The 11,575-nt window shown below is 37.2% G+C and overlaps 1 protein-coding gene across 2 annotated transcripts; it reads right to left on the bottom strand.

Annotated features, from left to right (window-relative positions):
- Positions 1–3,278: 3,278 nt before the first annotated feature.
- LOC306867872 (uncharacterized protein) lies at positions 3,279–5,773 on the bottom strand. 2 transcript variants are annotated; one of them, XM_079413805.1, is made up of 4 exons: positions 5,613–5,773; positions 5,015–5,350; positions 4,021–4,314; positions 3,279–3,932 (listed from the first exon to the last, which is right to left on the bottom strand). In XM_079413805.1, exons 1-4 carry the CDS (start codon positions 5,656–5,658, stop codon positions 3,784–3,786), a joined length of 825 nt encoding a protein of 274 aa, XP_079269931.1. In that variant the 5' UTR covers positions 5,659–5,773; the 3' UTR covers positions 3,279–3,783. The 2 variants fall into 2 exon arrangements, with proteins under 2 accessions (XP_079269931.1, XP_079269932.1); XM_079413806.1 differs by having other exon boundaries at positions 3,281–3,932; positions 4,082–4,314.
- Positions 5,774–11,575: the final 5,802 nt, after the last annotated feature.

The raw sequence follows: 11,575 nt of genomic DNA, 5'->3' as shown, positions 1-11,575 counted from the left end.
CGTACGGAACTGAAAAGAGTCTCATTGCTAAAATTGATTCGAGGACAAATAGAACTGATGAGAAATTCAGTGACAGACAGCACCTGGACGATGAGACTGGAACTCTGATCATTAGAAACATTACAGATAAAGACTCTGGACAGTATAAACTACAAATCATCAACAGTGAACAGACCACAACCAAGAGATTCAATGTGATTGTCACCAGTGAGTAGAACATCATTTATTCTAATAACTGTATTCATTTATGCACCATTTCAGTCCTCAAATCTGACTGGTTGAGCAGCTTTTTAAGAGTGCTTATTAAGAGCTCATTAAAATGTAGTGTTTTTCTCAGCATTCAGCTGGTCACTATAACAAAATAAACCCCGACAGGAACAGTTCATGTTCAGTAAGCATCTCTAGAATGGATAAAACACTATTATTCAGCAGTCCAGAAATATTATGATGCTTTTTGTGAGGAACAGACCAAGATTTTTTTCAGCATGTTTGTTTGTTGAACTCTTGCGTCCTCTTTGAGATTGTGTAACATCATCCATATGTAGATGTAGCATCACTGTTTCTTCCACTCATTTTTAAAATTTCTCTGCATTTTCTGACAGATTCCACTGGAAACAGAGAGAATGAATCAGCGACTGTGTCTGAGCATTTGTTGTAGGGAAAGAATAAGCAGGTGGAAACAAGTTCATTTTGATGAGATAAGACACACCCACCAGAGTCATTCACTGTTACCTACATTCAAGTAGGAATTTTTTTTTTTTTTGAGACTGTGGGAACCTTGGTTCATCTTGGGCCCGTTTAGAAGTTTGCTGAGTCCTTGAAAACCAATGCTCTAGAATCCTAGAATCTGCCCAGTGAAAGTGAGAAATAAAGCAGAATTCTTGAAGATCAATAAGAAGAACAGTGGTTGGGGTGGGCAATATTTAAAAAATAAAAAAAAAGCATCAAAAATCATATTTATTCGATCTGTCCTTCTATCAGTTTGCCCTGTCCTCTTGAGCTGCACGCATAAACAACGCCAGTGTAATTCGATTTACTAACAAATGAGCTTCATCACTTTTTTAACATAAAAAAAAAACAATTATCACATTTTTGAAAGATCATTACATTACTCCATGAACTATTGAAATCAAGGTTGACACAATAGTCTCTTACAGTAAACATCTATACAAACACTCAAGTCTCATGTAAGCTCATGTGCTCAAAATGGGCATAAATAAACCACTATCCAAAAAGGTATCTTAAATAGAGCAGATTAATCAAATATTGTTGAATAAAATGAAATAGTCGAAACCCTACATGCACTGGATGTGCTGGTTTCGGCCTCGTCATTTGCTGCAGCCATGTCCTCATCTCATATATGAAACGCATGCGATTAACAAGTATCTGCTAATGCACTTACATTCATATGGAAGTCTATTTCCACCACTGAATAAAAAAAGAGTAACTGTGACTATTCCCCCCTCACAATTTTGACTATTTCTTGCAGTTCTGACTTTTTTCTAAGAATGGCATATATGTAAATTGCAAAATTGTAAGTTATAAAGTTATAATTGTGAGATGCAAACTTATAATTTCAAGTTATAAAGCCAAAGTTGTGTGATAGAAACTCCCAGTTGGGAGAAAAAAGTGAGAATTGCGAGATATAGACTTGGGGAAAAAAATTGCAAGTTTATATTCTGATTCTGAAATGTAAACTCACAATTGTGAGAAATAGTCAGTTGCAATTACCTTTTTAAAAATGTTTTATTCAGTGGTGGAACCAGGCTTCCATACATTTGCATAAAGTCACCTTGTTGACAAGTTTGGGTGAATAAGGGCAAAACGCACAAAATATAGGACCTTCAATGCCCACTTCTTTTGAAGCAGAAACAAACTGCTGCAGAAAAAGTTAAATATAACAAATTGAATTACTCATCACAAATGTATTGGAGTAAAGAGTACATACTTATTCAAAAATGTAGTCAAGTAGAGTGTAAATGTTGCTAATATACTGACAAAGTTACCAAAAATATACTCAAGTTCAGTAACTGATTACATTTACTCAAATATTAACACCACTGCATGCATTGCATTATTGTACATAGCGCAGCAGAACGTGTTGTAATATTTTCAAATTATCCACCGTGCTAGTATTACAATACTTCATTATTTGGAAAGCTGTATTATCAAACCTAGCAATACTGTTTGACACATCTGAAGTAATTCTCAACAGTCATGATGGTGCAGTGATTGTAATACAGATTTTAAAGGTAAATGAACATAAACACTATAAGTACTAGAAATTAGACTTTCAAATGACAGATTTGCTATCAGACAGTATACATAGTTTCTAAACCAAGGATGAGGAAATTATTATCCATCAAGAAACAAACTGTGTTCTGTTTGATCTCACATTGGTGTGTTTTGGTCCAATTATGGTCCATTAGGCATGCGGAAATGAATAGTCCTAAAGTTTTTACAGTCCATTAATTTGGAGTACTGGTAGATTTCATGGGGCTCGAGGAAACAAAGCTGCGTATCATCAATGTAACAATGAAAGCTCACTCCACGTGTCCTTATAATGTCTGCAGTGGAAGTGTACATTACTTGGTAGATTACATTACATTTCATGGTGCATCACGATTATGAAGGTTTGCTTGAATTTTAATCAATGTGTGTAATCAAATGTTTCCATATTTAGGGGGGGGGGGTATGTAGAGGTAATCTTTGAATTAGCAACCTGTGTGTGTGTTTGTCTTGGTGTAATAACACGTGTTGGATTTGTGCTACTCAGATAAAGTTAGATGGAGTATTGAGAAAATAAGATTATTAAATAAACTCATGTTACCATCACTTTGTTTCCTGCTTCCTGCGCTTTCCCTGCCTCTGTCTGATGAATTAATTTAATATTCAGAGAAGCAGAGTGATTATTAATGTTTCCACACTGCCAGCATATGAACTAAAATATCATAATGAGAGAGCTGCTTGTGTTTGCATATTCAGTCAGAAGGAGGAGCTACAGCAGTATCATCTGCATTAGGAGAGTCATGAGTTGCTGAACAACAACATCTTGAAAGCATCCAAGAAAGAATCAGTTGAAATAATAATATACTGACAGAAGTTTTGACAGGAATTCTGATGATGGATGATCAGTTCAAATGAACAACAAACTGGGAATTCACCTGACTGACCTGATTCTTACATTTCAGGCCTGATTTCCATAATGTGCCAAAACAAGCGTAATGAGAGAATCAAATTAAGAGCATAGAGGAATATAAACTGAAGAACTGACATGACTAAAGTTCACACATTTATTTTTATGATTGCGTGACTGTGGTCAGCTTTTTGTTGGCAAGTCATTTCACAGCTAATGCTTTTTCATCCCTCCAGTGGTCAACATCTTCCTAGAACTGTTTAACAGTGTGTTTTCAACAGAAACACCCGCAGATTAACACATAAGATTAATGTTTCTAAAATATATAAACATTTGTAAGGTTCTCAGTGCTATTCTTTTCAGCTGTATCCAAGTAACACATTATCATATTCTAATAAACTAGTTATATAAAAATGCAAAAACAGATGTATCTTGTAACTCCCAACACTAGACACAAATCTTCCTAAGCTTTTATTCAAATAAACTACAGGTATATAAATGAGATGTGTAGATAGTATTTGAGCCTGCAACTTATCTTAAAATTATACAATAGAATACAAAATAATATATTAAATGATATTTACTCAAAGACTGTGATATAATGTCTCCAGTGGTTCAAAATCATCTCTATCTTCCTGCAAATCTGATTAATCATTGTCTGATGGTGACGTCTGCTCTCTCTTCTGTTGACTTCTGGATTTGAATTCATAAACCAGCACAGAAACAGCAGCCACGCCCACCAGAGCCGAGAGAGCCAATCGGATCACAGCTTCAGTAGAACCGCAACAGCCACAGTCTTATGAGAGAAGAAATGAACAATGTTAGAAAACAGAAAGTTGATTTTTCTAGTTTGTGAGAAAATGAAAATAGAACCAATTAAAAACCTGAACATGTGAGTTGGCTGAGGTCCAGATATTGAGTCTGGTTGCTGATAGGATTGCTCACCACACAGCTGTAGGAATCATCCAGACACTCCAGATGCAGAGGGAGACTGGTGCTGAGATCAGACACACTGATGCTGGACAATAAACTGTTTCCTTTGTACCAGGAGAGAGTCACATGACCCACATTCAACACTGAACACAGAAATGCACATCTGGACACTGATGACGATCCTGATAATGATGATGAAGGATTTTTTGGGCAGTAAATGCTGATTACATGAACAGGCAGATGAGCTGAAAAGAGATATTAGAGAAATATAATTCACAAGAAGTAAACAGACAATTTAATTGTTCCATATTTAATGTGTTGTGTAAATTCATTGTGGTATCAATCAGTGAAAGTCTGATACTGACAGTCTTGATCTCTCTCAACATTTATAAAGGACTTGACACTGTATTGAACTGAATCAACACTGAATGAACTTTAATGAAATTACTGCCTTCTGTACAGCTGCTTATAGCTGATTTGAACTTGTTTCTAACTGGTGAACTGAACCGAACCAGCACTGAACTGACTGGAGTTGAATGTTGACACTGTTCGCTTCTAGAGCTTTACATCAAAATCTGAATTGTCCCCATAGTTGAGTTTCCATGATTATTATTTTCCTGTTTATCTCTGCTTTGGCACAGACTGTATTGTATAAAGTGCTATACAAATAAAGGTGATTCATATCTACACTGGAGTATCAGTATTATGCAAACTTTACACAAAAATGTATCGCAAAAAAAACCCCCACAAGCTGTTATCAAACAGTGCTGGAAATGTTCATTAATTTGTTTAGGGAAATGACAAAAATTACATTTCTCATGTGAAGTTGTACACACAAGGTTGGACATTAGTAGATCAATTAAAGAAAACAGAAATAGCAAGACTTTAAAGTTGGCAAAAAAATAAAATAAAAGTGAGACTGTTAGAAAAGCGTGAAAAACTCACCATAGACAGTAAGATTGAATGTGTTGAGTGAGCTCTTTGTTCTGGTGCTGGTGACTTTATAAACTCCAGAGTCTGTGATTGTGGTGTTTGTGATGATCAGAGATCCAGTCTGATCCAGCTTCAGTCTGTCTCTGAATCTCCCATCAGCCCTATCATTAAATATTGTGTTCGTGTTGTCATTTCTGTTGATTTGGGCTATAGGAATGTCTTTATGTCCAAACATCCACAGTATCAGATCATCTCTCCGTACTTTAGTAACATCAGTGAGTAGAGAGACAGAATCTCCCTCCATCACTGATACAGACTTCATTACATCTGTATCTGTACCAAACACACCTGCAGAAGAAGAAGAAGAAAAAAAGAAACGTTACCATGTAAGAGTATTTGTTAATTGCAAAAAGATTGAAACTATTAACTTTTTTTTTGTCAGTGCAAAACAAATTTGTCACTGCTAAACACTCTTTGCTCATTTCAGTTTATAATTCACAAACTAAACCTTTCATGCTGGAAAGCAGCGTGAACACAAAAGTACTTGAGTATTTTAGTCAGATAAAACTTGTGATCAAATAAGCAGAAATGAAGCCATAAAAATATTTACCAGCCCAACACCACAAGCACAAACAGAAAATAAACTTCTCAAACATTTTCTGAAGAGTTTCACAAGAGAAACATTATAATAATGGTGTCCTGACACTTTTGAAAAGTTTTCGTAACAAAGAGAATGAACCTGTCAGTCTGTAGTGAAGCTCTGCACTGAGTGTGAAAAAAACCTCCTCCAGTAGCTCCTCCCTTCACAGACTGAATAAGACTTCTCAGAATCACACTGTTCCATCTACAGACAGAAAAACAGTGTGAATCTTTCTAAATGCATGACTCAAACCAACCCATGTTCTATTATTAAAACAAATGTGATCTGTTAGACCAGTGGTTCAGTTCAGTTCAAGACTCATTAACCAAACCGATAGTGAGACCTACAGAAATGCAGTGTATGCATATGCAGATCCATTAAGCCACTGCTCAAGGCAAACAACACATGACAAATATCACAACCTGCTGAAATTAGAAGAATGTGCTGCTCTATATAGACATTAACTATGGCTAAGGGAACCCACACAACACAGAAAGACCTATGATAATTAATAAGTATTTTATGATCACTGCTTGATTTGCGATCATAGCGTCAGTTTTAGAAAATGGGGTGTGGGGTGTGTGTGGGGGGGGGGGGGGGGGGGGGGGGGTTGATCAGGGTCAAAATCAGGAGGTGACTGAAAAATCTGAACATGAAAAACATAGTGATAGTGATAATGCTGATAATACAAATATTCAAAACAAAGTGAATATAGCAAATGTTTCTTCATTTCAGTATTTTCAGGCCTCTGCGTGACATGGAAAAGATTGTTTCCATATTCGGTTACAAGGGGGAGCTAAAGCAGCATCACATTGATGTACATCAAGTAAGTGTTCATGTATTCTTAATGGGTTACGGAAATATTGAATAATTAGAGGTACACAATGTAACTTTTTTTTTTTTTCAAAATTTATACAATGAGCGAGTACATCATAAATTCATCCCCCAAACAGTGTTTTTGTTTATCCTGAATCACTACAGTACACATATATATATTAAGTGTTTATATTCAGATTATTTAGACAGAGCAAGATAACAACTGCTGCAGGGTAGCCCAGTAGCTACCTGCGCGACTCGTCATAAACAGAGAGAAGTATAGCTCCAGCTACAATGCTCTTCCACAAGACACATGCTGTTTTATTAACGTCTTGAGCAGGGATGGCCAGCGTCGGTCATGGAGAGCCACAGGCCTGAAGAGTTTTGCTTCCACCTTGATTAAAAACTCACCTGCCTGTAGCTTTTTAGTAACCCCTAGACCTTGATTAGCTTGTTCAGGTGTATTTGATTAGGGCTGGAGCTTAAGGCTACGTCCACACGAAGACGGGTTTCTCCGTATCCAATCTTTTTTTTGCCTCAAATTCCGTAAACACGGAGTCGTCTCAGGAAATATCTGCATCCACATGGAATCACTGAAACCGACTGAAAACGATGTAGTACACATGCCAGACCAATATGTGGCGCTGTAATTCTGCCACAGAGATACACAAAAAAACAGAGAAGGAGACTTGGACCATGTGCGTAAACCTTGCGCGCTGAATACAAACTAACACACAAAGCAGAAGATTTTGCTTTAATAAAACTAATGAGCTCAGTAGGTTCTGCAGCACGAACACAGGCACGTAGTCTGACATTGTTGTTGTTGTCGCTGTTATGTGACGTAGCGGTGTCTGATTAGGGGCGAGACATGGGCTGATGACATCATCGTTTCAGAAAATATACGGATTCGCCGTCCACACGAAAACATGAAACCGGCGTTTTCAAATTTATCCACCCTGGGACCCGGTTTCAAAAATGATCGGTTCCACTCTTCGAAAACGCCGGTTTCGTGTGGACGAAACGCCTATACGGTAAAAAATGTATGCTTATACAGAGAAACCTGTCTTCGTGACGACTGTTTAAAATATAATTATATTTTCATAATTATTTTTTTCTTCTCAAACCTTTGTGGTGTAAAAACACCCCGGCCAAATGCCCCCAGAGGGCATCACTTCCCACTCTGATAATTACTGAAGTTATTTTACTTACTTTTCGCCGCATCAGTCGCGCGCGCTCACAAGATCTCCCGGTTCTTACTTGTGAATTCAGTTCACTGGAGACTCGCTCTAAACGGATCGTTTGAATCAGAGCTTAAGCCTTTTCTGTGAAACCCGGGATAATGTTTTATATTTCGTTTTGACTCAAGTGTGTGTGTGTGTGTGTGTGTGTCTAAACATCTCTGTTCACAGATGACTCAGTGTTCTTCTTTATCTGGTATGTTTCTTTTACACAGGTGAAAGGTCAATGCGATTAGACCAATGAAGGTATCCAATGGTGGATGAAGGTTTTCTTCGTGTTCAATCTTTTCGGTGCACAAAATAATTTAATTTAACCCTTGTGTATCAATAAAAAAAGTTACACTGATTAGTACACTTAAGTTACAAAAATGTCCATGTCAAAAAGAACGGTCATGAAAATAGGAAGCTTGGGAGCACAGACTTAAGTTTGGTCTCATTTTAAAGAAGACCCATGGCAGATTATTGTTGAAGTAAAAAAAGTGAAAAAAGTGAAACCAAAAAAAAAAAGTTATACAGGTTTAAATTTATGAAAATGATTTATGAACAATATTTAATATTTTATTTTATGAATATTTTATATATGAAACATGTTGAACTCTAAACCTGCTAGAAAATCAAAGCCATACATCTAAACCAGTTGTGTTCCAAATTTGAGGTTGATATCTCAAAAAATGAGCTTTCAGTAAAATTTTGTTTGGGCGCAGCACCACATTTTCCCCATTAGATGCCAGCAAAACTCAATGCACACAGTGGTTGGATTTGTGATTTGCAGTAGAATTTCTCTCTCTCAATTTTTACAAGAACACACACACAATTTATTTATTTTTTTATGACACATATACAAACCACACTCTGGCATCTATACCAACACACCCACAAAATTATAGCTGCATTATTTATCCAATTGGCTCTATAATATGCAGAAGCAGAAAACAGGAATAAAGCAAGTATTTGCTTTATAGACCCTTTATAGACCAAACCTGAAAAAATGGCACCATCTGGTAAAATAAATAAATCTTGAAGCCTTGCCAACAGAATGAAAGCCTATTAACAAAAATTATTATTATTTTACAGTTCAAACCAGGTCCTGTCAGTGAGACGGTGGTCCTGTTTGCAAGAGAGTGGTTAAGGAGTAGACTGTCTAATATCGTTACATCATCTTTTCATATCTTGCTATATTCATAATGTCTAACATGCCTATATGATTAGCCCTAGCAGAAAAAAGACAAACACAATCATATTGAATATGGCTCCATTCATAATGTATGCAACATGTAATGACAGTGGTGGAAGATTTTAATTTGTTTTTAATGGTCAGTTTGCACTATACCTCTGTTTTTCATCTCAGGAGAACGCTTTACAGTGGTGTCACCAGCGATCTGCCTGACCTCCTGACTTATCAGTCCTCCAAGTGGCAGAAGTAAAATAAAAAATAAAAAATACAACACAGTACCCCAGTTATTAGTATTTTACATAACTATTACACTGTATAAAAGTTTCTAAAATGTACGTGTTTATATTTACACGTTTAGATTACTCTAGTGAGCAAGAAACCGTATTAAAGTATTTGTATTTACACTGTATTTAATTTGCATTTTATATTCTAGTCTGTACAAATAAAACCAAATTAATTCATCCCAAGTGTTTTGTCTAAGGCCAGATCTCTCTGTGGAAGACTGACTGAAAGGTGCACCATGAAGAGGAGGAACTCATCGAAGGGCTGCAGAGACTGACACTGTCAAAATACACTTTAAATAATTATGATACATGCATGTAATGTGTGCATCAAAAAATAATAATATATATAACATTTTCTTTCTCTGTCACAAACAATATAATATCAATAATTACCATTGCATTGCTTGCTACTCCAACTTCACACCTCGTTGTAGCTGTCCTTGCTCTGGTCCCACGCACCATGCTGTGGGATGCAGGTTCAATAACTCTCCAGAAGGCCATTAAATGGTTCTACATCTTAAATCTAGATTGGATGAGACATGTTTTCAGAAAATACACACCACACAATGTAATAACAATGCCAGTTAGTTTGCCTACACTGGAACCTGAAGGTTACTTTTAAAATTTACATTTACATTTATGCATTTAGCAGACGCTTTTATCCAAAGCGACTTACATTGCATTCAAGTTACAGTTTTTACATTTGATCAGCTCTTGCTTTCCCTGGGAATCGAACCCATGACCTTGGCGTTGCTAGCGCCATGCTCTACTATTTGAGCTACAGGAAAGCCCTTAAAATTGACATGCAAGTACTCTTATGAAAAAACAGATTTTAGCTGGGATTTTAGCTTATTCTCCCTCATGTCATTCCAAACCATTATGAATTTCTTCTGTGGGGAAAAAAAATAAAAATCTAAATAGCTGACTGACACGAACATTATTTAGAACATTTCTGTATGCCAATGAAGAAAGCAAGCCATATGGGTTTACAATGACATAAAGTTGAGTATATGATGACAGCTTTATTTTTATTTTTAGGTGACTCATCTGTTAACTCGTTAACACGTGTTGCCTAGACCCACAGAAGAGCTTTTTAAACAAACAGGCAACCACACCGACAAAGCAATTCACAATAGGCCTACTCTGTGCTCGGTAATAAAGTATATAAGGGTTTAGATCTTACCTGGTGTAAAACCACATGCTGTCATCATTCTTGAAGTATCAGAAGCGATGTTAAAATCCCTACATCTACTAAAGTTACTCTGAATCCACTTACTGCGAGTTTCTTCATCCAGGGGAGAAGTGTGAAAAACCTTTGAGAAGGCTCACAAAACAGGACAGGGAACTCTTCTTTAAACAATTATATTACTGTGCTATACTTAATTTGTTATATTATAGCAATAAAATGTATAAATATTATTTTATATTAATCATTCATTGACAAAAGTTTGCGGCATCGGAACCTTTTATAAGCCCTGAGATTTCACCGGAAATACGTAGGCTGCGTGCCGTGCATAGTCTCCATTGCCAGTTTCTGCAGACCAACTGCCCCCTAGTGGGGGAAGTCGTGGCCTAATGGTTAGAGAGTCGGACTCGTAATCGAAAGGTTGCGAGTTCGAGCCCCCGGCCGGCAGGAATTGTAGGTGGGGGGAGGGAACGTCCAGCGCTCTCTCCACCCTCAATACCACGACTGAGGTGCCCTTGAGCAATGCACCGAACCCCCAATTGCTCCCCGGGCGCCGCAGCATGGCTGCCCACTGCTCCGGGTGTGTGTTCACGGTGTGTGTGTGTGTGTGTGTGTGGATTTGTTCACTACTCACTGCTGTGTGTGTGCACTTGGATGGGTTAAAGGCAGAGCACCAATTTCGAGTATGGGTCACCATACTTGACAATACGTCACGACTTTACTTTACTTTACTTTAGTGGTCGGGAGCATTTCCGTTGTGTTGTGAGCTTATGTTTGCTTTTTTAATTGCGTTGTGGCTAAATGTCGTTGTGTTGTGGCTTAATGTTGTTGTGTTGTGAGCTTATGTTTGCTTTTTTAATTGCGTTGTGGCTAAATGTCGTTGTGTTGTGGCTTAATGTCGTTGTGTTGTGAGCTTATGTTTGCTTTTTTAATTGCGTTGTGGCTAAATGTCGTTGTGTTGTGGCTTAATGTCGTTGTGTTGTGAGCTTAAGTTTGCTTTTTTAATTGCGTTGTGGCTAAATGTCGTTGTGTTGTGGCTTAATGTCGTTGTGTTGTGGCTAAATGTCGTTGTGTTGTGGCTTAATGTCGTTGTGTTGTGGCTAAATGTCGTTGTGTTGTGGCTTAATGTCGTTGTGTTGTGAGCTTATGTTTGCTTTTTTAATTGCGTTGAGGCTAAATGTCGTTGTGTTGTGGCTTAATGTCGTTGTGTTGTGAGCTTATGTTTGCTTTTTTAA

Source organism: Barbus barbus, assembly GCF_936440315.1.
Source record: "Barbus barbus genome assembly, chromosome: 49".
Classification (NCBI taxonomy): Eukaryota; Metazoa; Chordata; class Actinopteri; order Cypriniformes; family Cyprinidae; genus Barbus; species Barbus barbus.
Note: the sequence above shows the minus strand (reverse complement) of the source record. Positions and strands in the feature narration are given on the sequence as shown.

What these genes read in the sequence shown, in the direction of transcription:
- LOC306867872 (XM_079413805.1), bottom strand. Translation starts at nt 5,658, where the DNA reads ATGTTTGAGAAGTTTATTTTCTGTTTGTGCTTGTGGTGTTGGGCTG. An exon ending in ATTCAATCTTACTGTCTATG is followed by an intron (nt 4,315 to 5,014) that starts GTGAGTTTTTCA and finishes ATCTCTTTTCAG; the next exon opens with CTCATCTGCCTGTTCATGTA. An exon ending in CAGCCAACTCACATGTTCAG is followed by an intron (nt 3,933 to 4,020) that starts GTTTTTAATTGG and finishes TTCTCTCATAAG; the next exon opens with ACTGTGGCTGTTGCGGTTCT.